At 31.3% G+C, this 27,806-nt stretch overlaps 1 protein-coding gene across 2 annotated transcripts; it reads right to left on the reverse strand.

Annotated features, from left to right (window-relative positions):
- Nucleotides 1–129: 129 nt before the first annotated feature.
- LOC135125136 (protein artichoke) lies at nucleotides 130–27,806 on the reverse strand. 2 transcript variants are annotated; one of them, XM_064050492.1, is made up of 6 exons: nucleotides 27,589–27,806; nucleotides 4,174–4,440; nucleotides 3,863–4,126; nucleotides 3,280–3,816; nucleotides 1,166–3,227; nucleotides 130–1,114 (listed from the first exon to the last, which is right to left on the reverse strand). In XM_064050492.1, exons 2-6 carry the CDS (start codon nucleotides 4,438–4,440, stop codon nucleotides 237–239), a joined length of 4,008 nt encoding a protein of 1,335 aa, XP_063906562.1. In that variant the 5' UTR covers nucleotides 27,589–27,806; the 3' UTR covers nucleotides 130–236. The 2 variants fall into 2 exon arrangements, with proteins under 2 accessions (XP_063906562.1, XP_063906560.1); XM_064050490.1 differs by lacking the exon at nucleotides 27,589–27,806 and adding an exon at nucleotides 27,403–27,581.

The raw sequence follows: 27,806 nt of genomic DNA on the forward strand, positions 1-27,806 counted from the left end.
GTAGTCTAGTGGTAAAGGCGCCCGCCCGGCAAACGGTAAACCCGTGGTTCGATCCCCACCGGACAAGCAACATTTTTCTTCGCTTACCTACAAGGACATAGATCCATACTCAAACAAAAACAACCAAAAAACGTTATAAAAAATATATTATACATAAAAGTCATCTTAACATAAAAAAACTTTTAAATAAAAAAAATTCACGCACTTGAACCTACAACAAACCTAACCTACAACAGTTACCGATAAATCTTATTCTCATCCGGCAGCGCTATAAAATAAGGCTGTCCACTATTCGGATAATACGGCACTCTTCCCATCGTCGAGTAGTTGCTGGGCCTCATCGGCGCCTGCATCTTGTGCGGCAACGTCGCCGCATACCCCGCCGCATACCCCGGCCCCACCGGATACACCGGCGCCCCTTTCACGCTACACGCGCAACTACTACCCGCCCCCACCACCGGCGGCCCCATCACCGGAGTCCCGTTCGCCAGCGGCCCGCCCCTGTACTGAGTCCCCGTCATCCTTAACCGAATGATACAAATAATAATAATCAAGATAGCTATGAAGGCCACCACGCCCCCCACGATACCTATAATGAGCGTATCGTCGTTGTTCAAGGCCGACTGGCCAGCGACCGGTTTCGTCGTCTTGGGCTCTTCGCTCACGGGCACCGACCAGATGATCTCGGGCTCCGTGGTCTTGGGGTGCAAGCGGGTGGAGCGCGTGAGGACCGAGCTAGTAGTGGACTGCGTGGACGTGGTGATTTTACGAGGATCGCACGTGAGCTCGTCGTCGCCGATTTCCACCAGGAGTTTCCCGACGAGGTGGTCCGGGCCCGAGCAGCGGATGGTGGTCATGTGGGAGGGCAGCCAGCGGCGGAGGGCGCGAGCGCTGCAGTCGCACACGACGGGGTTGCTTTCGAGCCCCAGGAGCTTGAGGTCGCCGCGCCGGTCGTCGAGAGTCACCAGGATCTGGGGGCTGAGGGTGGTGAGCTGGCTGCCGGTCACGTCGAGCATGATCTTGGAGGAGCGCGGGACGGGGAAGAAAAGAGCTGGTGGGAGAGAAGAGAGGGATGTGTTCATGAGCCGGATGACTACCTCGGGGCCTTTGATACCTAAGAAACAAAACGAATTCAGTTAAGTGACTTTGACACCACAAGCTTTACCTGAAAGAGTCCCCGACGAGATGCTCCTCAATCTGGATCCTCTTAGCCCCAATTCTTTCAACCGTGGATGCAAAACGGACTGCAGTTGATCAGAACCGACAGCTGCATCTTTGGTTTCGATGTTGACTTTTTCCAACGATGGAAGATTTAGAAGGAGTCCTTGAATGTCAATGTAGCCCAGTTTCGGGTAGTCGTAGGCACTCAAGCATGAGAGATTAGGTACTGCCTTGAAAGCCCCCTTCTCGATTTTTTCGCACTGTTTCAACGAAGACATGCTGAGTTGCTTCAAGGTGTCTAGACCTTGAAAATCACTTTGGGAGATGCTGAGGATCGGGTTAGACGATATATTTAACGACTGCAGGTTTTTGAGCAAAGGCCAAATTCTCGAGTAGTTAGAAATGTCACTGAGTTGGTTGTGAGAGACATCAAGAGTTTCCAGTAGCGTGGTTCGTTCGAAAATACCATCGTCAAGGTTCGTAATGTTGTTGTGCGAAAGATTCAAGTAGCTCAAGAACGGGGTTTCCAGCTGAGTCAGCTGTTTGATACCTGTACCTGCCAAATTTAATTCGCGCATAGTTTTAGGTTCGCCGAGTACATTCCTGATTGTTTCGTCAGACAGAGGATTGAACGACAAATCGAGTTTTTTTATGTTTACCATAATACTGTCATCCGCTGGTATTTCTTTGAGTTTGTTCCTCGACAAGTCTACCGACGAAACGAAAAAGTACTGCCTTTGGAGAGACTTCAGAGGTGCTACTTCGAACAAATTCTTCGCTAGATTAATGTTCTCCAACATTTGCAAACGCGCTCTTTCGAAAATGGTTTCAGGTAAGTCCGTCAACAAGTTGCCTTCTAAATTCAACAACTCTAACCTGACTAATCCTTCGAAAGTGCGTTCACCCAGACGATCTAATTTGTTGTAGCTCAAGTCTAAAACTTGTAGTTGTGTGGAATTGTGGAACGCCATCTCACTCACGAATTCCAGTTGATTGTTAGCCAGCAGGAGGACTCTCAGTCGTGGTAACCTAGCAAAATCCAACTCCTCCACTGTCTTTAGATCATTCCCAGATAAGTCCACAGTTTCCAAGAACTGCAACGTAGCGATTAACTCAGCCGGGAAGAAATTGAATTTGTTGTTAGCAGCGAGTACTTTCTTGAGGCGTGGGTGGATGCGGAAGGACGACGGGAACAAGTAGCTGAGTTGATTGTCTGAGATATCCAGAATCTCAAGACTCGTTCCTGTATTGAAGAACTCCCCTTTGAACGAACTGAGTTGGTTCCCTTTCAAATACAACTCTTTTATGTTCATCACGTTGACGAAAGCCCCTTGTTTGATATTGTTTATGTTATTAAAAGATAAATCGATGGCAGTGAGGTTCAACATATTGGCGAAAACTCCGTCCGAAATTTCGGCAATGGAGTTGTGTTGTAGGTGGATTCGTTTCAACTTTGACGACTTACTGAAGAAATCTGGTGTCAAGATTTTGAGACCTGTGTGACTCATGTCGAATTTTTCCAGGTTTGATAGTGTTTGGATTAGGTTGGAAGGAATGGTTGCTAGGTGGGTGTTGTGGCTCAAATTCAAGAATTTTAGTTCCGGAAGCATACCAAACACGTTGTTAGACAAATCGGTTAAGTGGTTGTCACTAAGGTCTAATAGTTCCAGTTTTGTTAAAGAGAGAGGTGGTCCCACAAGGGCGTTAATACGATTTTGGGACAAGTATAGACTCTTTAGGGTGTTTTCTAACCCCAGAAATGCATCTGTGTTCAAACTAGTGATCAAGTTTCTCGTCAGGTCCAGGAATGTTAGGTGCTGGAAGTACTGGAAGGAACCTGAAGGTAGTTCCCGCACTACGTTTCTTGATAAGACTAGCTTGGTGACGCGCTCTGCTATGGAACGAAGAATATCTCCAGAAAGGGCAGCAACTCTGTTGTAATCTAACTGTAGGGACGTCAGTTTGGGTAGTCGCCCTAAAGCGGAAGCCGGGATTAAAAGAATGTTATTGTCCTTCAAACTGAGGTGCTCCAAGTTGTCTAGACCTTCGAAAGCATCGTCTTCAATCTACAACATTTGTGACAGAAGTTGTTGAACATAAAACTTGTTTGAGACTTACCGTTCTTAAAGAATTGACACTAATGTCGAGTTTGCGCAGCTGCTTCAAACCCAAGAAAGTTCCTGGAACGATATTAGCAATGTTGTTGCGACTCAAGTCCAAGTAGTATAAGTTCACCAAAGACAGTAAGTCGTTGTTGTCTAAATTCTGTATTAAATTGGACGACAAGTTCAAATATTTAAGGTCTTTGAAAACCTTGAGGGCCACAGTCGGAAACTCCGTGATGAAGTTCTCCGACATGTCTAAAGATTCTAAACTATCGGCTCCCTGGAAGACATCGCTGTTGAATCTCGTCAGTCTGTTATGCGACAGTCGAAGCGATTTTAGACGATGCAGCCCATTCAGAGCACCTCCTTCTACAGTATGGACGAGATTATTACTCAAATCTATGTGTTCCAGATGTGTTTGGGCTTGAAACGCCCCACTTCTAACGGCACCTATTCTGTTAGCCACCAACGACAACACCCGCAGCGATTTGGGTCCGTTGAGAGACGAACTTGGTATAAACGTAAGACTATTCCTCCCTAAATACAGCTCCTGGAAACACAGTCAGTCTCGTGTGACCCAAAACCCACCAACTAACCTGTAAGTTGTCGCACCCTTCCAAAATCCCTTCTTCCACCGCCTTGATAAGATTGCCACTCAAATCCAGGACTTGCAAATGCCCGAGTCCCCGTAACTCGCTCGTGGAAAAAATGGGGTTCAAGGTGTCCCCAAGCAAATTATCGGCGAGTTTGAGCTCAACCAAGGTCAGCTGAAGACCTTGTAAGAGTCGTTCAGTGAGTCTCCGCAGCGAGTTGCCCGATAGATCGATGCTCCTCAATGGGAGTCCCGTGGATGAAAAAATCTTAACGTACGGTCAGTACTGAGAGAGAGAAAGAGCGGAAGTGGTACCTGGGTGGGTAGAGATTGGTGTCCGGCCCAGCGTTGACTGAACGAGACTATCGGAGCTCCATATGGCAGCGATGGTAAGTCTCCGGGGAAGACGATTCGGTCACAGTTGATACTGATGGCGGGATTGTCGTCGAGGGCGACTTCTACAGGCCCCAAGGCGCAGGTACACGGGAAACGCAAGTCTCTGGAAATCTCCGAGCACGGTCTGAACTCCTGGGAATTGACTGAGACGGTTAAGGGAATGGTAACCAGCCACAACCAATTCATCTAGGAACGAAACAAAGGGATAATTAATTCTGAATAATACACGACAGGTTTTCTTCAGCCCACTTTCCCAGCTAATTAATTATTTTAATTAATCTTGTGTTTACACGAAATCCACCGAATTTCTAACGGAAAGTCAATCCTAGGAATGTCGGGCACGGTGCACGCAGGAATGTTGCAGGAATTAACTGCGCCACTCTGTATAATTATAATTATAACGGATCGTTAAGTCGAACTCTTCCTTGTTTTTTGCTCTTCACTCAAATGGAGACAAACAAGGGGAAATCGGAGAGGAATCGAGAAATTGCAGCGACGTAGACGAGACTATCAGTACCTACGTAAAAGGAGATACTTGTAAGACGTTATTTATAGAGATGTCTTTTAGAAACGTTGCTTCCACGAGGTAGATAATTACTGCAAGTTGGTTTTTTGCTCGTTGTAGAAAAGTTTTTAGGAGTTGTTGCTTTTATTTCTGTCGCGGTACTGTTGTATCAAGCCGCGATGACACGGTTGATAAGGTTTTAAGGTTTTTAGGAAACTTCTCATTCATTAGTAGTAACAATAGGATAACAATCTTAGTGTCACCAACAGTGGCGTAGCTAACTTCCACTGCGCCCCCCCGCAGTTTATAGTAGCGCCCCCATACACCAAATTTAAAAATTAATATAAAATTAATATGAAATTACTAGTTTACCAGTAGTGGCGCCGAATAACACAGGTTTACAAATAATAATAATTTATACACATAATAATTTTTAAAAATTGTTAATTGATTATACTGGCTTCATTCGACGTTGTCGAGAGTTCATAAATTCGCGTATGACACTGTCGAGATCTAATTTTTGGGATCGATCACACTCAATCCTCAACACAGCTAAGTTGGTTGATCGTTTTTGACTCATCGTGCTTCGCAAATATGATTTAATTAATTTTAATTTAGAAAAGATCTCTCTGCCGTTAAAAAATTATCGTCCATAAACAGAAACTTAGCAATATCTGTAATTTTAGTTATTTTTTGCTGAATAATTTCACCAACAACAATGTTTTTAAAACTAACGATTTGTCCACAGATTGCACTAGAAATATCTTCTTCGTATTTATTTGCCAACTTTGATGCTGCCTCCACAAATTTTTCGTCTGTACTATTCAACATTTCCTGTGGTTCCAGAAAAGAAAAATAGTTTCTGACGTTTTTCATGCTTTCAAACCTATCTTTAATTTGAATATTTAAAATATCAAGAGCAGGATAGAAAACGGTTGTTTTAAATTTCTCAGTGGGATCTTTGAAAACGGTATCTTCACATAATTCGTCATGAAACAGTTTTACTTTTTTTATACGTTTATTTGAAAAAGAATTGTTAATTTTACAGGTATCAGCACATTTCCTTGATTCCTCCATTATTTGTTCAAAATTGTCACGTATACTTTGAAATTTGTCTTTTAGATGTTCCATCCATTTACAAGCCACATCTAAAGTAACATTTGAACTCTGTAAAGTTTTTGAGACCAAATTAACATTTTCTAAAATTTTGCATTGAAATACTAATAGAGCAACAAATTCAAATGAATCCATTTTTTTACGAAGAGCTACAGCTTCATCTATTTCACTTTTCTTTTTTGATGTTAAAATAATTTCAGCTCATAACTGAAATAGACGTATATAGCATTTATTAAATCATAAAATGCGGAAATTCCTGGTACATTCTTAACAGAATCATTAAGGACTAAATTGAGGTTATGTGTAGCGCAATGAACATATTCAGCGTAATGATGTTGTTTCAAGTTCTTCATTTTTTTTTATACCATTTTCCCGATTTTTTAATTTTCATTTTCTGGATTTGATATCACAATTTTTCGTTTATTCAATTTTTCACATTTTCAATTCCTCGATTTTCCAATTTTCAATATTTAGATTTTACAATAATTTTCGTGTTTTCGACCGCAATTTTTCGATCTTTAAGTTTCTCAATTTTTAATCTTTCGATTTTTGAATTTTCCGTTTCTTCAATTTCTCAAGTTTTTAGATTTCTCGAAGCCTTCATTTTATACTTTTGCGTTTTTTCATTTTGAGTTTTCAATTTTACAATTTTTCTATTTTATAACTTTTCCATTTTGTTTATTCGGAAAGTAGAAAATTCGAAAAATTGAAAAATCGGAAAATTAAAAAATTGGAAAAAATTGAAGAAACAAAAATTGCAAAATCGATAAAACGGAAAATCGAATGGAATTTGTTTTTACGATTTTTTAACTTCGATTTTTTAAACTTTTTAATCTGTATTTCAATTTTTCGATTTTTGGAATTTTCTGTTTCTCATATCTAGGTTTATCGATTTTTTTGAGTTTTTCGATTTTTCCGTTTATCCTTTTTTTAAGTAAATATTTCAATTTTGAATTTTCCGATTTCGGGCTATTTCGATTTCTCGATCTTTTGAAGTCTCAAGTTTTCGATTTCGATTTCTTGGTTTTTCGATTTTCAAAATTTTCGATTTTTCTAGTAGGTATATATTTTAAATTTTAAATTTTTTAAATTTTCCATTTTTCCCTTTGATAATCTTTATGTCTCGATTTCCCGATTTTAATTTTTTAATGTGTTTCAATTTTTCCATTTTTGGAATTTTCGATTTCTCATATCTCAATTTTCCAATTTTAAAAATTTTTCGATTTCTCGATTTTTAAGTTTTCGCTATCTCAATTTTAAACATCAGATTTTCGATATTTTCATTTTCCCGATTTTGTAATTTTCATTTTCTTGATTTTATATCACAATTTTTCATTTTTCCATTATCTTTATTTTTTTCAATGTTTCTTTGGATTTTATAATTTTTTGTTTATTCAATTTTTTACATTTTCAATCTTTGATTTTTTAAGTTCTTGATTTCCAATTTTTTTATATTTCGAAGCTTTCATTTTGTACTTTTTCAGTTTTACAAGTTTTCTATTTTATAATTTTTCGATTTTGTTTATTCGAAAAGTTAAAAACTCGAAAAAATGAAAAATTGAAACAATGAAAAACTAAAAACCGATGTGTCTAACCTTTTACATTTTCGATTTTTCAATTTTTGAATTTTTAAATTTTAGATTCTTCAATCTTTTTTATTTTAATATTTCAATATTTCTTAATCTTTCGATTTTTCGACTTCCTGGTTTTAAATGTTCTGTTTTTCAATTTTTCGATTTGTTAATTTTTCATTCCCGATTTATCGAGATTTGATTGTTCAGGTTTTCGATTTATCAGTTTTTCAATTTGTTATTTTGGCCTATTTCGGTTTCTCAGTTTTTCCAGTTTTCCATTTAATCGTTTTTTGATTTTTCCGCTGTTCCAATTTTTCAACTTTTAACTTTTTGTTTGTCAATTTCTCTATTTCGATTTTTCGATTTCATCACTTTTCAATTTCTCCTTCTTTTGATCTTTCAATCTCTCAATTTTGCCATTTTTCGAATTTTTAAGTTTTTTGGTTTCCCGATTTATCGAGATTTGGATTTTTCGATATTTTGATTGTCAATTTCTCAATTTATAAATTGTTCAATTTTTAACTTTTCGATTTTTTGATTTTGGCCTATTTCGGTTTTCCAGTTGTTCGACTTTTCGACTCCACGATTTCTTTATCTTTTGATTTTTCGATTTTTCAGTTATCCGATTTTTCAGTTTTTCTATCATTTTTCAATTTTTCGATATTTCAGTTTTGGGATTTTTCAATATTTCGATCCTTCGACTTTTTGATTTTTGGCTTCTGGAGTTTTCGATGTGTCGATTTTTTTACTTTTTCGATTTTTCAATTTTTCGATTTTTAAATTTTATCGACAAATTGAGAAATCGAAAAATCGAAAACTGGAAGTCGAATAATAGAAAAATTGAAAAATCGAAAAATGGAAAAACGATAACACGAAAATTCAAAACATTTAATTGAAAAACTGATAAATAGAACCACTGAAAAGTCAAAAAATTGAGAAATGGGATAATAAAAAAATCGATTAATTGAGAAATTAGCAAATCGTAAAAATGAACATTTAGAAACGTTATAAACTGAAAACTTGAAAAATCCAGAAATGCAAAAGTTGTCAAAATTAAAATATGTATTGAAAAATGGAGAAATCGACAAATCCAAAAATTTGAAAAATTTTGAAAGTAGAAAAACCGGATCGTCAAAAAATCAAAACATTAAAAAATTGTAAAAATGAAAAATTGAAACATCAAAAAACTGAAAAATCAGAAATTTAAAAATCCGCAACATCGAAGAATATATCGGAGAACTGAAAAATCGACAAATCGATAAATCGAAATGTCTAAAATTAAAAAAAAATGAAAAATTAAAGTATCGAAATATTGAATACTGGAAAAATTGAAAAATCGAGGAATCGATGTTTCAAAAAATCGAAAAATGGAAATTTCAAAAATTTAAAATTTGTAAAATTGAAAAAGGGAAATCGAGAAATCGAAAATCCGAAATTGAAACAGTCGAAAAATTGAAAAATCGAGAATTTGAAAAATTGAAACATCAAAAAAATAAAAAATCGAATAACTGAATAGCCGAAAACTGGAAAAATCGAAAATGAAATATCGGAAAATTAAAAAATTGGAAAAAATTGAAGAAGCAAAAAATTGCAAAATCGATAAAACGGAAAATCGAATGGAATTTGTTTTTACGATTTTTTAACTTCGATTTTTTAAACTTTTTAATCTATATTTCAATTTTTCGATTTTTGGAATTTTCTGTTTCTCATATCTAGGTTTATCGATTTTTTTGAGTTTTTCGATTTTTCCGTTTATCTTTTTTTTAAGTAAATATTTCAATTTTGAATTTTCCGATTTCGGGCTATTTCGATTTCTCGATCTTTTGAAGTCTCAAGTTTTCGATTTCGATTTCTTGGTTTTTCGATTTTTCTAGTATATATTTTAAATTTTCGATTTTTTAAATTTTTCATTTTTCCCTTTGATAATCTTTATGTTTCGATTTCCCGATTTTAATTTTTTAATGTGTTTCAATTTTTCTATTTTTGGAATTTTCGATTTCTCATATCTCAATTTTCCAATTTTAAAAATTTTTCGATTTCTCGATTTTTAAGTTTTCGCTATCTCAATTTTAAACATTAGATTTTCGATATTTTCATTTTCCCGATTTTGTAATTTTCATTTTCTTGATTTTATATCACAATTTTTCATTTTTCCATTATCTTTATTTTTTCAATGTTTCTTTGGATTTTATAATTTTTTGTTTATTCAATTTTTTACATTTTCAATCTTTGATTTTTTAAGTTCTTGATTTCCAATTTTTTTATATTTCGAAGCTTTCATTTTGTACTTTTTCAGTTTTACAATTTTTCTATTTTATAATTTTTCGATTTTGTTTATTCGAAAAGTTAAAAACTCGAAAAAATGAAAAATTGAAACAATGAAAAACTAAAAACCGAGAAACTTAAAAATCTAAAAAAAAATTAATGAATCGAAGAATGGGAAAGAAGAAAAACAATTCGAATTGAAAAATTGGAAAATCCAAAAATTGTAAAATCGAAAAATTATAGAATCTTGAAAATTGTAAAGTCCAAAAACTGACATTCAAACACCGAAAAATTGAAAAATTCAAAAAACGAAAAACTGAAAAAGTGAACAACTTTAAAAATTATAATTATTAGGAGTGTTACATAATTAAAATGAAAACTAGAAAAACTGCAAATGAAAAATTAAAAAAAACGGAAAATTGAAAGCAGAAAATTGAAAAAATAAAGAAAATTAAAAACCCACAGGAAAAATTGCAAATCGAAAAATTGACGAATTAAAAACTGTAAAGTCGTGAAATTTGCAAACTCTAAAATTTGAAACATCTAAAAGTTGGAAAATCAAAAACTGAAAAATCGAGAAATCGAAAATTCTCAAAAATCGAAAGATTGAAAAATCGAAATTTTGGAAAATCGAAAAACCGAGGAATTCAAACTGAAAAAAGATCGAGAATTCAAGATGTCGAAAAATCTAAATATCTAAAATTGAAAAAATAGAAAAATTACAATAACGAAAAATTTAACATTAAAAAAAAACACACAATCAAAAAGTCGAAAAATCGAGAAATTGGGAAATGGAAAAATGAAAATTTAGAAAAACCAAAAATTGAAAAGCATAAAAAAAATTAAAATCGGGTATTCGGAACGTAAAAAAAATAAAATCGAAAAATTGAAAAATTTTAAATTTAAAAATTCGAAAACTTGAAAAACCGAAAAATCGATTTCCGGTAAGTCGAAAAATCAAAATATAAAAAGTTGAAAAATGAAAATATCAAAAAACTGAAAAATATAGACATTCTCAAAATTGAAATGTTGAAAAATTGAGAAATCGAAAACTTGAAAAATCCAGAATCGAAAAAAAGAACGAAAAGTAAAAACATTTTAAAATCGAAAATACGAAAATTCGAGATGTAAGAAATCGAAAATTCCAAAATCGAAAAATCGGTATACACGTTAAAAAGGTTAAAATCGGGAGATCGAAGCATAACAAAACAGAAAATCGAAAAATGGAGAATTTTAAAAATCTAAAAACTTGAAATAAAAAATTAAAAAATGGAAAAGCCGAGAAATCGAAATTAAAAAATTGAGACATCAAAATACCGAGAAATGGAGAAATCGAAATAGCCCGAAATCGAAAAACCGGAAAATTTAAAACTGAAATACATATTTAAACTTAACAAAAACGATAAATCAAAATATTCAAAACTCGAAAAATCAGAAATTTTAAAAATCGAAAGATAGAGAAATCGGTATATCAAAAAAGTGAAAAATTTTAAATTAAAAAATTGGAGATATTGAAAAATCCCAAAATTGGAACAACGAAAACTTGATATATCGAAAAACTGAAAAATCGATAAATTGGAAAGAGAAAAAATAAAATCAAAGAATTGATTAATAGAGAAATTGAGAAATGTAAAAACGAATTTTTTTTTAAATTGCAAAAATTATAAAACTGAAATATCGAAAAATTAAGTAAACTAAAAATCGAGAAATCAAGAAATCGAAAAATTGTAATTCAATTTTGTTTTATTTTTCCACAAAAATTTCGATGTCGAAGATAAAAATTTAACATGGATTCGTAGACCATAGGTACACTGTTACTTTTTTTTTAATTTAGATAACATTTATTTGACAAAATTGTAAAACTGAAGAAACGAAAAATAGAAACATTGAAAAACTAGAAATCGAGAAAAAATTAATGAACCAAAGAACGAATTAAATCGAAAAATGTTCGTAAAGTCCAAAAACTAACATTCAAAGATCGATAAATTAAAAAATTCCAAAAACGAAAAATTGAAAAAGTGAACAACTCTAATAAAAATTATAATTATTATTACATATCTAAAATGAAAATTAGAAAACCTGTAAATCAAAAATTGAAGAAACGAAAAATTGAAAACAAAAAAAAATTAAAAATCCAAAAACCTTTATTAATAAACTTGTTCGTTAAATAGCTATTAATTTACCTGATCTCATTTTCAAATCCAATGAAAACTCCTTCTTTAAAAATTGCACATTTCAAAAAAATATATCGGTTACGTTACGGTCTGCGCCTCTTTTGACGCTGCGCCCCCCCGCATTGCGGGATCTGCGGGGGTGCTATTTACGCCACTGGTCACCAAGTTCGCATACGTGATTGTGTGCCACAATCGGAAAATCATAACTAGTACCCAACACGATTGTTAATGATGACAACCAACAAACGAAAGCGTTAAAACCATGTTGGTTTGATATTATTTACTTTCTTGCGCTCAGATTTTCTCTTGTGTTTGCGGTACTACTATCATTTTCTTCGATCGAAGCGCAATTTGTCATCAACACTCTCTGCATCGAGGTCGATTGTGCTAGCCATTTTTCCACGTTATATCACACCTAACGTAACTCGATGACATCAGAATGGCAAGTGGTTGCGCCTACCTAATTTGCAAGAATTCGGTACTCGCAAAAACCTAGTCACAAGTCGAGATCAGCGGGCGTGAAAACAGACATTTCCAATTTCTAACGCAACTTCCTTTTTTCCATTGGTACTACTATAGATGGTGCTATTATGCAAGCTAAAGGTCACAAAGTTGAATGGTTGCGACCTTTCGATTTGGGGCGGATTCTTTGTTCTGCGTGAGTCGTAATTGGGTCGCGGTGGTACTTGGAATCAAAAATCGTTTGCCGGAGGGTGCGATTACGTACAAGTGTATCGCGAAGAATGGGTGAGTGACCGCTGACGACACGCAAGGACGATACGCAATCTCAGTCAAATAATGAAGTAGAAGCGCGATTGGTACTACTTCCACGTGAAGATGTGTTACACAAAGGGTAAAAACGTCTAGGCGCAATAATTTCACAAAATTTAGTCTTTGTCGGCTCTTCGCTCGTGCACGATCGCAGATAAGAAATTGCTCATCGACTTTTGTAATGAGACAAAATGAAATGCACCTTAAGGGCACGCAGACCGCTAACTTATAAGTAGGTTTATTACATATTGTCGGGATGTTATTATTCATTAATTCATGTCGAATTATGTGGATATATTTTTCTTGGTTTGTGGTACAGCTACCTTAATGCGAAATCATCAACTTAAACAACCTGTTTTTGAGTATTAGTTGCGTCAGGTTTTGAATTTTAATGCGACGAAAAATTGTTTTGGAATGCATTGGTGGGATTGTTTTTCAATAGTCGGGTAAAATGTGTAGAAGGTCGACGACGTTGTTGCGGAGAGATGGGCGTGTTTCTAAATTAATCGAGTACTGAATCGACACGTTTTTTCAAGTACCACCGGTACTTCGCGGATGACTATATTAAAACGTCTTGACAAACTTGAAGGATTCAAAGTTACAAAAACAAATAGTGATGTGATGAATTTGAAAGTACCGTGGTTGGATATTAAAGGATGAAAAATAAGTTTGAAAATACAATTCACATTTAGAAATCTGTTATTTTCGCTTTCACATCTCGCGTAAGAATACATCTGTTCTTGTTACACTTCATCACTTTTATTATTATTATTATAACATCTGCTTGCATGAAGTACGCAAATGTTTTGAGTCTATGGGCGGATCGTTTTTGCCTGCCCTCACCGAAGAAGGCGGTCCAAATCCTTCAAGGGCAGAATTTGTAGGTAGGCTCAAACTACAACGAAATTCACATTTTACCTTATAAAATTTTATTGACAATAACGGGGCGGACAGTAGTTATATATACATTTGGTAAGAAATATTTATGGCTCACACCAGTTCTCTCGAATTTGTCGGAGAAGATTTAGCAGGTAGTTGTTCCCATAAAATAATGGTCATTTTCGTTCGTGAGTAACGATAGTTCGGAGATGAATTATTTTGCTTTCTAACATCTTTCGACCAATTGTTCCGTATCAAAAATTTAATCACTTTTTCAAATAAAATACTCTTAAAAAAAACGATATTGTCGTTGAGTGACATGTAACTCGCATAATAATAAACACGTGCCATTTTTGCTAACTGATATTTTTTTCATAAATGTCGCAAAATTATCAAATTTGTCTAATCATCCCCACCAATAATGTGATGACGTCACTTCAAATTTATGCATAGTAAATGGGTTTTAAATTGTATACAGTAACATAGTCTTACACATGTAGTTTATGACTCCGTGTTGAGTTTTTATCCAAAACGTCTAGATTTTTGGAAAAAAAAATCAAAATTATAAAACAATATTTTGCAATTTAATTTTGAATTTGCAAAATCGAATACTTTGAAACTTTGCAGATGTTTTAAAATCATGATAAACGCGATACATTTTTAATTAAAATATATTTGCTTATCCCCTCTAAAAAATTTATGACGTCACCTCAAAATTTTGCAGAATAAATCCTATCTTAAATGTATAAAATATGATGAGTTTTATACTTGTGATTTATCACTGCATTAATATTTTTTAGATTTGGTTATGCAGGGTGTCTCAAAAAAGTTAATGACTGAGTCAATTTATTTTATTGAAGAAATCAAGAATAGTAAAACTGAATACTTTGAAATATTGTATATGTTTTGAAGTTTTTGTAAGCATGGTAACTTTTTCGAAAATTTGATTAATCAAATATGCGCAAAATCAAAAATAGGAGAAACTGAAATTCACTAATGGAAAAAACAGAAAATCGAAAAATACAAATCGTAAAAATCGAAAATCTAAAAATGGCTAAACAAAAAATCGAAAATTCAATGAATCAAATACCTAGGTCGATCGAAAAGTGGAAATTCACAAACCTCAAAAATCGAAAAATCGAAAATTGAAAAACGGGAAAATCAAAAAATCGAAAAGTCAAAAATTTGTAACATTGAAAATTAAAAAAATCAAAAACAAAAATAAAAAAATCGGAAATTAAAATAATCAAAATATATAAAGTAAAAAAAATTGCAAAGCCTAAAAACTGAAACGAAAAGAAAAATCGAAAAGGCAAAAAATTAGAAAAGCAAAAATTCGAGAAATCAAAAATCGAAAAAGTGGAAAATGGAAAATCTGAATGAAGAAACTTGAAAATTCTGAAAATTGAAAAATCGAAAACCAAAAAATCGGAAAGTAACAAAATTAAAGCCTAACAGTTGAAAATGGAAAAATTGAAAAACGGGAAATTCTAAAAATCGACAATGGACAAATTGAAAATCGCAAAATTTAAATTGAAAAATTGAACATAGAAAAATCGATGAATTGAAAAATCGAAAATTCGACTACTCAAATTTTCTAAAAATCGAAAAATCATAAAACTCAAAAATCCAAAATTCTAATCATCTGAAAACTGAAAATCGAAAATTCTGAAAAGCGGAAAATAGAATATTGAAAAATTTAAAAGAAAGAAAACTGAAGTCTAAAAACCGAAGAATGGAAAAATTAAAAATCAAAAATTCGAAAAGTCAAAACAGAAAAATTCAAAGATTTAAAAAGAAAATTGAAAAATCAAAAATCTGAAAATTGAAACTCGAAAATTTGGAAAATCGAAAAGTAAAAAAATTGAAGTCTAAAAGCTGAAAAATGGAAAACTGAACAATCGAAAATTCGAAAATCAAGTATCGAAAAGCCGAAAAATCGAAAATTTGATAAATCAGATATGCGAAAAACAGAAAATCTGAAAATGCAAAACTGGAAAATCAAAAATCTAAAAATGGAAAAACCGAAAATCGAAAATTCAATGAATCTAATACGTAGGTCGATCGAAAAACTGGAAATTCACAAATCTGAAAAATCGAAAATTTGCAAGATAGAAAAACCGAGAATTGAAAAATCAAAAAACCGAAAAATGAAAAAATCAAAAATCGAAAAATAGGAAAACCGAAATTTCGAAAATTCATAATATTGAAAACTTTAAAAGTCGACAATTCAAAAATCAAAAAACTGGAAAGTAAAATAATCGAAAAATCGTAAAATCAAAAAGTGGAAAATCGAAAACTGGAAATTGAAAAATCGAAGATTGGAAAATCGAAAAATCGAAAATCGGAATATCGAGAATCGACAAATTAAAAAACCGAAAAATCGAGAAATTAAAAAATAGGAAATCGAAAAATGAAAAAAAAAACGAAAATTCAAAAATCGAATAATCCGAAACTAAAATAATAGAAAAGTGGAAAAGTAAAAATTGCAAAGTCTCAAAACTGACGAACAGAACAATCGAAAAATAAAAAAAAATCGAAAAATATCTAAACAAGGAAAATCGAAAAATCGAAAATCGGAAAATGGAAAAACCGAAAAATCCAAAATCGAAAACTAGAAAAATCGAAAATCGAAAACTCGAAAAATCGAAAATTCGATGAAACAAATACTCGAAAAAGCGAAAAGTAAAAAAATTCCAAGGCCTAAAAACTGAAAAATCAAAAAATCGAAAAAATGAAAATCGAAAAAACGACGATCGAAAAAAAATCAAAAAATCGAAAAGTGGAAAATCGGAAAGTAAGAAAATTGAAATCTAAAAGCTGCAAATGCAGAACCATAAAAACTGAAACAAACAGAAAAATCGAAAAACCACAAAAGCGGAAAAACGAAAATCGAAAAATCGTAAAATCAGAAAATGGAAAATCGAATAATCGAAAGTTGAAAAATCGAAGGTCGAAAAATAAAACAACCGAAAAATCGAAAAATTTTATGATTAATGGAAAATCGAAAAATCGAGAATAGAAGAATTAAAAAACCGGAAAATTGAAAAATCGGAAATCGAAGAATTAAAAACGTAAAATCGAGAATTCAAAAATCAAAAAATTCGGAAAGTAAAATATAATCGAAACATGCAAAAAAATTGCAAAGTCTAAAAACTGACGAACAGAAAAATCAAAAAATCTAAAAATGGAAAGACGAAAAATCGAAAATTGAAAGAATGGCAAATTAAAAAATCGAAACATCGAAAAATCAAAAAAACGAAAAATTAAAAAATCGAAAAACGAAAAAACTGAAAACTCGAAAAATCAAAACACCGCAAATTTGAAAAATCAGAAAATTAGAAAGTAATAAAATCGAAAAGTTGATAGAAAAATGGAAACTGAAAAATCTAACTCGATGAAACTGTTGGTCGAAAAAACGAAAAATCGAAAATCGAAGTGACCTTTTTTTGAGACAGGCTGTATAAGTAAATCTAAAAAATATTACTGCAATGATAAATCACAGGTATAGACTCATCATATCAAATTTTACTATGACGTCATGCATTTTTTGGCGAAGATAAGCAAATACATTTTGATCGTGGCTTTGAAAGTGTTCTTCGACTTTCGTTCCATTTCAAAATTTACTCTTTGTATATTTCAGTGGTCACAACGAGTTCACTAACTACGCTGAAGTATGCAAAGATTAAATTTGTCACCGAAAAGATGTCGGAAGTAATAAATTATCTTATCGGTCGAAGAACGTTCGGTCCGGTGTTACACCTCGACCCAAGAGAGACCGCAGTAAAGGATAACAAATGGAACGGATAAAATAAAGCGTCAAATATGACTGATAAACTTTAAACCAAAATTATGAAGTTTATAAACTGAACATTTTTTTTTGCTTTTTGAAATGTAGTACACTTCAAAAAATGTCCGTGACTTACTTTAATGTGAATTTTATAACTATGGTCGGCACAATTAGACCTAATATTAGTGTGATTTTGAGCATATTCTCGATGTTATTAGAGCAGGACAGGTTTTTTTTTTCTAACTAATTGACAAGATTTCAGAGTATTCAGTTTTGCAGTTTTTGATTTCTTCAATAAAATAAATTGACTCAGTCATTATTTTTTTTTGAGTCACCTGTATGCATAAACAAATCCAAAAAATGATCCGCCTATAGGCTCAAAACATTTGCGTGCGACCACCATAAACCAATTGACTCCGAACCCGAATTTACAGTTGCAAAATATTCAAAAATTAATTGACTGCAATTAACAAAACGCTAATGGCTGAAACGCTTTGCGTAAAACTATAACTGCTGCTATAACGGAGAAAGAATTTCCATCGCCTTAGGACAACACATCTTCACCTTGACATTTCGATTTTCAATACGGTCTATAACTGTGAAAACCGAGTAATTATCCAAAGTACGAAGTAGATAATTATCCAAGTCAGTTTTTAAAGCTTGTACAGTTAGAAAATCTTTAATTCGTTGTATTAAATGGAGACGATAGTACGAATTCACGTTCCGTGAGAATGGTACTACTGGCAGCTACTCGAGCACGACGGAACTGCCGCACAACCATTAAAACACTCCCAACAACAAATCAAGATAAACGAAGAAAGTTGAGGTATTTTTTTGAGTTTTCAGTGATGAAAAGAAGTCTTCGTGGGTTAGCAGGTGTGTAGTCTTGGTCAGTTATTGCCATTCCCGTTACGAATACCTCCACGACCACCCAACGGATTGTTTTAACCACATAAAGCAATTGTTGACTGTTATTCACTTTAAAGTCATTATGTGTTACTCAAATTCCGTTTCACAAACACTTAATTGCGTCTAATCGCGTTAATGACAATATAATTATAATGATGATGCTCAAGCGTAATCATCTTCGCACAGATGGTAAAAAGAGGTAAATAATAGCAATAGCAATTTTCTGCTTCACTCTCACTAGTAAAAGGATGGGTCATTGTCTGCTGTTTGATGTGTTAATAGAAATTGGCGAAATTTCTATAGAGCTAATTAGCTATGTGAATTTTGCTTGTTGTTGATTTTGTACAGAAGCGGCGGTTTGTTGTTGTTGTCATTTTATCATCAGAATTTTTATATTTTTCGTTGATAATTCTCGCAAATTTTATTTCTATATTATATATTCGTATAAAGAATTAGCTATAAATATATTTCGTTCCTTCTGTCTTCTTTTTTGTTTGTATCTCGTTCCAGTGCATCCGGAAAGCGAGTGAAAGTTGTGATATCGGAACGTAATGCACCTTTACGGGGTTTCGTTCTCTAATTAAATCAAACAACCCTAGAAGTGGGTTCACGTTTCCGTCTGCGTGTCCTCTGTCCCTGCTAACCAAAATATTCCTTACCAAAAATTTGATGACGTCATCTCAAAACTTTGCCAAGCAAATCTTGTTATCATAAAAAAAATAATTTAAATAAAGTTAGACCAAATTTTACTTCTCGAGCGTAAGCTTTATCCATTTCACTGACTTTTGAGTTTTCTAAATTCTCAATTTTTCGATTTTTCAATTTTTTAATTTCGCAATTTTTCGATTTTTCAGTTTTCCGATGCTTCGATTTTCAATTATCCGATTTTTAAATTTTTGAATTTTATAAAGTCTCATTTTTTTAATTTTCTCATTTCTTGATTTTCGACTCTTTCGAATTTCCAGTTTTTCAGGTTTTTAAGTTTTTGATTTTTCAATTTTTTTGTTTTTTAAAGTTTCGATTTTTCGACTTCACTTTTCTGATTTTTCAATTTCTCAAATTTTCAATTTTTTTTTTCTCAGTTTTTGGATATTTCACTTCTGGGATTTATCAGTTTTTTTTTAATTTTTCAATTTTTCGAAATTTCGGTTTTGGGATTTTTCAAATTATTTATTATTCAACTTTTCGATTTGACAATTTCTCAGTTTTCGATGTTTCAGATTTACGTTTTCAATTTGACAATTTTTAAATATTTTGGTTTTTCAGTTTATCAATTTTTTACGTCTATAAATTCTCAATTTTTCGATTTTTCAATAAATCGATGTTTTGACATTCTCATTTCGTGAATTTCGACTCTTTCGATTTTCCAGTTCTTCAATCCTTTTTCAGGTTTTTGATTTTACAACTTTTCAGTTTTTTAAGGTTTTGATTTTTCGACTTCACTTTTTTGACTTTTTGATTTCTCAATTTTTCAATTTTTTTAATTTCTCGGTTTTTGGATTTTTCCATTCTTCAGTTTTTCTTTGATTTTTAAATTTCTAGAAATTTCAGTTTTGGAATTTTTCAGATTATTTATTGTTAAATTTTTCGATTTCACAATTTCACAACTTTTCAATCTCTCGATTTTCAATTTTTCAATTCCTCACTTTTCCGATGTTAAATTTTACGTTTTTCCAATTTTTAGGTTTTTGATTTTTCAATTTTTTAAGGTTTTGGGTTTTCGACTTCTCTTTTTTGACTTTTCAATTACACAATTTTCCGATGTTTCAGTTTTACGATTTTTCAATTTTTCTCTTCAATTTTACGATTTTTAAATATTTTTTTTTGATTTTTCAGTTTTTCAATTTTTGAGTCTTCTAAATTCTCCATTTTTCAATTTTTTAATTTCGCAATTTTTGGATTTTTCAGCTTTTTTTCATTTGTCAATTTTTCGAAATTTCAGTTTTAGGATTTTTCAGATTATTTGTTTTTCAAATTTTCTATTTTACAATTTCTCAATTTTTCAGTTACACGATTTTCAATTTTTCGATTTCTCAATTTTCTGATGTTTCAATTTAACGTGTTTTCAATTTTTCTTCTCTTTAATTTTACGATTTTTAAATATTTCGACTTTTCAATTTTTCAATTTTTGACTTTTCTAAATTCTCAATTTTTCGATTTTTCAGTAAATCGATATTTCGATTTTCCCATTTCTTGACTTCAACTGTTTCGATTTTCTAATTCTTCAATTTTTCAAGTTTTTGATTTTTCGATTTTTCTATTTTTTAAAGTTTCGATTTTTCAATTTCAGGATTTGTTATTTTTCCGATGTTTCAATTTTATGTTTTTCCAATTTTTTTCCTCTTCAATTTTACGATTTTTAAATGTTTGGTTTTTGCAATTTTTCAAATTTGACCTTTGTAAACTCTGTTTTCGATTTTTCATTTCTTCAATTTTTGAAGTTTTTAGGTTTTTGATTTTTCAATTTTATTTTTCTTTTTTTTTTTCATTCTTTAGTTTTTCTTTCATTTTTCAATTTTTCGAAATTTCAGTTTTGGGATTTTCCAGATTATTATACAGTTTTTCGATTTTCAGTACGATTTCCCAATTTTTGACTTTTCTAAACTCTCAATTTTTCGATTTTTCAATCAATCGATGAATCTTTGATTTTCCCATTTCTTGACTTTCGACTGTTTCGATTTTCCTGTTCTTCAATTCTTCGTTTTTTCAAGTTTTTAATTTTTCAGTTTTTCCATTCTTAAGTTTTTGAATATTTCAGTTTTGGGATTTTTCAATATTTCGAATACTCAATTTTCGATTTTTAACTTGTAGATTTTTTGGTGCGTCGATTTTTTTACTTTTTCGATTTTTAAATTTTTGATAGTTTAATTTTTCAATTTTGAAAATTTTACATCTTTCGACTTCCCACTTTCAGATTTTCTGTTTCTCCATATTTCGTTTTTTCAAAATTTAGATTTTTTCATTTTTCATTTTTAAATTTTTCGATTTTTCGATGTTACTATTTGGTTTTTCGTTTTTTTACATTTCGGATTTTCGGCTTTTCGATTTTCCAGTTTTCCAATGCTTCGATTTTCAATTATCCGATTTTTCGATTTTTAAATTTAGACGTTCTGATTTCTCGATTTTTCGTTTTTCGGTTTTTTAATTTTAGATTTTTGAATTTTTCATTTTTTCAAATTTTTGATTTTTTAAATTATTCATTTTTCGATTTTCCAAATTTTCTCCTCTTCAATTTAACGATTATTTAATATTTGGTTTTTGCAATTTTTCAATTTTTAGGTTTTTAATTTTTCAATTTTTTAAAGTTTTGGGTTTTCGACTTCTCTTTTCTGACTTATTGATTTCTCAATTTTTCAATTTTTTTAATTTCTCGGTTTTTGGATTTTTCCATTCTTCAGTTTTTCTTTCATTTTTAAATTTCTAGAAATTTCAGTTTTGGAATTTTTAGATTATTTATTGTTCAATTTTTCGATTTTACAATTTCTCAACTTTTCAATCTCTCGATTTTCAATTTTTCAATTCCTCCTTTTCCGATGTTAAATTTTACGTTTTTCCAATTCCTAGGTTTTTGATTTTTCAATTTTTTAAGGTTTTGGGTTTTCGACTTCTCTTTTTTGACTTTTCAATTTCACAATTTTCCGATGTTTCAATTTTACATTTTTTCAATTTTTCTCTTCAATTTTTAAATATTTCGATTTTTCAGTTTTTCAATTTTTGAGTTCTCTAAATTCTCAATTTTTCGATTTTTCAATTTTTTAGTTTCGCAATTTTGGATTTTTCAGATTTTCTTTCATTTTTCAATTTTTCGAAATTTCAGGTTTAGGATTTTTCAGATTATTTGTTTTTCAATTTTCCGATTTTACAATTTCTCAATTTTTCAGTTACACGATTTTCAATTTTTCGGTTTCTCAATTTTCTGATGTTTCAATTTAACGTATTTTCAATTTTTCTTCTCGTTAATTTTACGATTTTTAAATATTTCGACTTTTTAATTTTTCAGTGTTTGACTTTTCTAAATTCTCAATTTTTCGATTTTTCAATAAATCGATATTTTGATTTTCCCATTTCTTGACTTTCAACTGTTTCAATGTTCTAGTTCTTCAATTTTTGAAGTTTTTGATTTTTCGATTTTTCTATTTTTTAAAGTTTCGATTTTTCAATTTCACGATTTTTTATTTTTCCGATGTTTCAATTTTGTTTTTCTAATTTTTTTTCTCTTCAATTTTACGATTTTTAAATGTTTGGTTTTTGCAATTTTTAAAATTTGACTTTTGTAAACTCTGTTTTCGATTTTTCATTTCTTCAATTTTTGAAATTTTTAGGTTCTTGATTTTTCAATTTTATTTTTCATTTTTTTTTTCATTTTTAGTTTTTCTTTCATTTTTCAATTTTTCGAAATTTCAGTTTTGGGATTTTCCAGATTATTATTCAGCTTTTCGATTTTAAGTACGATTTCCCAATTTTTGACGTTTCTAAACTCTCAATTTTTCGATTTTTCAATCAATCGATGAGGCTTTGATTTTCCCATTTTTTGACTTTCGACTGTTTCGATTTTCCTGTTCTTCAATTCTTCATTTTCTCAAGTTTTTGATTTTTCAGGTTTTCCATTCTTAAGTTTTTCAATATTTCAGGTTTGGGATTTTTCAATATTTCGAATACTCAATTTTCGATTTTTGACTTGTAGATTTTTTGATGCGTCGATTTTTTTACTTTTTCGATTTTTAAATCTTTTGATAGCTTAATTTTTCAATTTTAAAAATTTTACATTTTTCGATTTCTCGATTTTTCATTTCAGTTCTTCGATTTTTCAATTTTTCAAATGTGTCGATTTTTCGATTTCCCAAATCTAGATTTTCTGTTTCTCCATATTTTGTTTTTTTAAAATTTCGATTTTTTCATTTTTCATTTTTAAATTTTTCGATTTTTAATGTTACGATTTGGTTTTTCAATTTTCAATTATCCGATTTTTCAATTTTTCGATTTTTAAATTTAGACGTTCTGATTACTCGATTTTTCGTTTTTCGGTTTTTTAATTTTAGATTTTTGAATTTTTCATTTTTTCAAATTTTTGATTTTTTAAATTGTTCATTTTTCGATTTTCCAAATTTTCTCCTCTTCAATTTAACGATTTCTAAATATTTGGTTTTTACAATTTTTCAATTTTTAGGTTTTTGATTTTTCAGTTTTTTAAAGTTTTGGGTTTTCGACTTCTCCTTTTTGACTTTTTGATTTCTCAATTTTTCATTTTTTTTTTAATTTCTCGGGTTTTGAATTTTTTCATTCTTCAGTTTTTCTTTCATTTTTAAATTTCTAGAAATTTCAGTTTTGGAATTTTTAGATTATTTATTGTTCAATTTTTCGATTTTACAATTTCTCAACTTTTCAATCTCTCGATTTTCAATTTCACAATTTTCCGATGTTTCAGTTTTAGGTTTTTTCAATTTTTCTCTTCAATTTTACGATTTTTAAATATTTAGATTTTTCAGTTTTTCAATTTTTGAGTTTTCTAAATTCTCAATTTTTCGATTTTTCAATTTTTTAATTTCGCAATTTTTGGATTTTTCAGTTTTTCTTTCATTTTTAATTTTTCGAAATTTCAGGTTTAGGATTTTTCAGATTATTTGTTTTTCAATTTTTCTATTTTTCAATTTCTCAATTTTTCAGTTACACGATTTTCAATTTTTCGGTTTCTCAATTTTCTGATGTTTCAATTTAACGTATTTTCAATTTCTCTTCTTTTTTAATTTTTCAGTTTTTGACTTTTCTAAATTCTCAATTTTTCGATTTTTCAATAAATCGATATTTTGATTTTCCCATTTCTTGACTTTCAACTGTTTCGATTTTCTAGTTCTTCAATTTTTCAAGTTTCTGATTTTTCGATTTTTCTATTTTTTAAAGTTTCGATTTTTCAATTTCACGATTTGTTATTTTTCCGATGTTTCAATTTTATGTTTTTCCAATTTTTTTCCTCTTCAATTTTACGATTTTTAAATGTTTGGTTTTTGCAATTTTTCAAATTTGACTTTGACTGTTTTCGATTTTGCATTTCTTCAATTTTTGAAATTTTTAGGTTTTTGATTTTTCAATTTATTTTTCATTTTTTTTTTAATTTTTAGTTTTTCTTTCATTCTTCAATTTTTCGAAATTTCAGTTTTTCGATTTCCCAATTTTTGACTTTTCTAAACTCTCAATTTTTCGCGTTTTCAATCAATCGATGAGGCTTTGATTTTCCCATTTCTTGACTTTCGACTGTTTCGATTTTCCTGTTCTTCAGTTCTTCTTTTTTTCAAGTTTTTGATTTTTCCGTTTTTCCATTCTTAAGTTTTTCAATATTTCAGGTTTGGGATTTTTCAATATTTCGAATACTCAATTTTCGATTTTTGACTTGTAGATGTTTTGATGCGTCGATTTTTTTACTTTTTCGATTTTTAAATTTTTTGATAGTTTAATTTTTCAATTTTAAAAATTTTACATTTTTCGACTTCCCACTTTTAGATTTTCTGTTTCTCCATATTTCGTTTTTTCAAAATTTCGATTTTTTTCATTTTTATTTTTAAATTTTTCGATTTTTCGATGTTATTATTTGGTTTTTCGGATCATTGAAAATCGAAGCATCGGAAAACTGGAAAATCGAAAAGCCGAAAATGGTTTTTGCAATTTTTCAATTTTTAGGTTTTTGATTTTTCAATTTTTTAAAGCTTTGGGTTTTCGACTTCTCTTTTTTGGCTTTTCGATTTCTCAATTTTCCGTTTTACCTTTTTTCAATTTTTCTCTTCAATTTTACGATTTTGGAATATTTCGATTTTTTAATTTCGCAGTTTTTGGATTTTTCTGTTTTTCCACTTCCACTTAATTATGTCTGGATGTTGTTAATTTTATACTAATTTGTAAACAGTATACAAACATAAAAAACACCAAGATGTGCGTCCAAACCAGTTCCTTAAAACCGCTTTTTTTTTAATTTGACATACTTTTCAATTCAGAGAAGTTCAGAATGTGTTTTTTGGAGTGCCGTTTTTATAAATATCGTAATTTTGTAGCATCGAAATTCGAATTTTGGGACACCCGTATCTCTGATAAATACAGCATTTAATTTCCAATGTTATATTGTGTAACAAGTTTTATTCGAAATTATTGAATTAAATTTGCTATTTTTTTGAGTCACCCTGTATAAGTTTATTTAAGACGGGATTTATTTGGCAAAATTTTCAGATGACGTCACTAGCTTTTTGGGAGGGGATAAGCCTTCAAACGTTAAACAGGAGACCTATTTTTTCGTATTCTAGTGGTCATGAAACGTCGAGAAAACTTAAAAGTAGTAACGTTCTCTTAATATCGTTAACCCGAGGAATTTACAAAGGAAGTAAGAATTAATAACACTGGTCAATAATTGTAAGGCTTGTCCGGGAAGTTTTGCAATATAAGTGTTAGAAATACTTTGGACCAATTATATATCTTGCCTGCTCTGAATGAGAGCGAAGAAACAAAAAATGGAGGCCACTTGAAACCCGGAAAAAATAAAAAAAATTTGACTGCAAGAACCATTATTTTTTTTCACATTTGAAGGAAAATGTAAACGAAGATGAGTGAATCATCGCCTAATAATTTCCAAAACAATTCCAAAGTGAAAACGGGTTTGGGTTTTACGCGCTTGAAGAAATAAACATAATAACTACATATCCTTCCAAGGTCACCATTTGGAAAATTATGTGATTGTTACCCATCATCCAAATTCCATACCAACCGCTTTTACCTAAACTCTACCATTCTTCCATTACCGGAAAAAACCACGCACTCAATTATACACAAGCAGCTTTCGCACGACATATCGTTAACAAGTCTTTTTCAACATCCTCCAGTAACCTCTTACATCCTCAGTTCTTTGGTACACTTTCAACCACAACTATTCTTAAAAAACCATCGAGATGACTGTGGTTTCACAAATCAGTACCTGTTTGATTATAGACGGTTGGCAACACTTACCCACAAAATATAGGGTAATTTAATTATAACACTGTGCCAACCGAAGAGTAGCTTTTTGTACAACATAACTGTACCCGTTCTTACGGTTACTTCGTCTACCATGTAATAGCAAAATTCGCACTTGTAGTACTAATAGCTGTATGCACACCTGTATGTAAATTTTTTTCACATGTGTGTACTAAGGAGTTACGAAATGAGGTGTTAGCATTAAGGCTGATTGATTGCGTAGTGTTATGGGTGGAGGTGCTGCTATGGGGGATAAATGCCAAAACGGTCACGATGGTCGTGATGCACGAGTACCGAAAAGATGCAATCAAATTTCAAATAATTAAAGCATTTTTGTTGTCTCTACTGCCAGGCGAGAATTATTTTATGGAATTCATTTGATGAACCTTGCCATTAAAAACAGAAAAAGTATGAGAGAGTACAGCTCTCTTTAGAATGTTTACATAACGTTTCGTGTTTACACGCAGTCCAGATTTCCATGTAGGCACTTATACAGTAATAAAAAATGTAGTAAAAGGCATGTATGTACTATTGCGGATATCTTCTATTGAATAAGTCACGATTATACATAGCGAACATCCATTAAAAATTGCATAACGCATAATTATGTTTAAATTAGTGAAACTTACACTTCACCATCGTAAGATTGATTTTTCTAAATAGACAGTCGAACAAAAAAAAAAATAGTGAAGCTCCGCAAGGCTTCGAACTGGGACAGACTTGTTTCACTGGTTTCACGAACGATTTTTTTAATTATTGTTTTGCATTTCAAGCAGCGTATAATTACGTGTCTCACAATGGTAATTTTTCGGTGTTCACTTTTCTCTGTTATTATTTCCGGCGAATCGTCTGCAGGATGTAAGGTTGAACAACGTGACTTTTATGTAACTCTAAAAATTATTATTCTATCGACATACGCAACACCTACTTGAAGAATAATAAGGCAGTGCAGGGAACTCTTGTCAACCTTGTTAGTAATTTTTTTCAACTTTTTTAAAATTTATTCTATAGTCTACCTTCACCCAAAATTCTAACCCAAAGAAAGGTCAGATTCGCTTGAATAATTTTCAAACGGATGCAAATGACATAGATCGAAAGGATGTGTTCAAATCATCTTATTTGAATTGTGACGCCCCAAAAACTCCAAATTTAGTCCCGTTCGACGCATGCACTTACTCTAATTTTTATGGAGATCATGTTTTTCCACATTCCCACATTAAATGGTTAGCTAATCTGTAAAAAATACAGTAATCTGGTGTTCCACTTTTCGAAATATTAAATCGGATGATTGCTGCATTTTAAACGAGTTTTTGTGTCTTTCAGTCCCTTTTCCCTAACTTATTTCACTAGTACCACACTCACTTTGCAGTCTGTTTTAAATCCTCAGCGTGGGCATTTTTCTTCACTCGGGTACTACTTGATCACCATCACTCACACCACTCGCGTGTTTTTCATCAAAGTCGCGCGGTACTCACTCGTCCGTTCCTTCTTCGGTACTGCCTTGGAGGCTGACCAAGTGAGATTGTCTATCGAAACTTATCGACATACGTTCCGGTTTTTTACTTTTGGAAATCGAAGCG

This window comes from Zophobas morio, unplaced genomic scaffold (assembly GCF_036711695.1).
Source record: "Zophobas morio isolate AGI-343-1 ecotype UQ-CSIRO unplaced genomic scaffold, CSIRO_AGI_Zmor_V1 ptg000008l, whole genome shotgun sequence".
Lineage (NCBI taxonomy): Eukaryota > Metazoa > Arthropoda > Insecta > Coleoptera > Tenebrionidae > Zophobas > Zophobas morio.

Excerpts from the sequence above, each read along its gene's own strand:
- LOC135125136 (XM_064050490.1), bottom strand. The coding sequence starts at position 27,435 with ATGTGGAAAAACATGATCTCCATAAAAATTAGA. Across the intron at positions 4,441-27,402 it reads TGATCTCCATAAAAATTAGA|ATGAATTGGTTGTGGCTGGT; the intron begins GTAAGTGCATGC and ends TTTCGTTCCTAG. Across the intron at positions 3,817-3,862 it reads AAGGGTGCGACAACTTACAG|GAGCTGTATTTAGGGAGGAA; the intron begins GTTAGTTGGTGG and ends CTGTGTTTCCAG.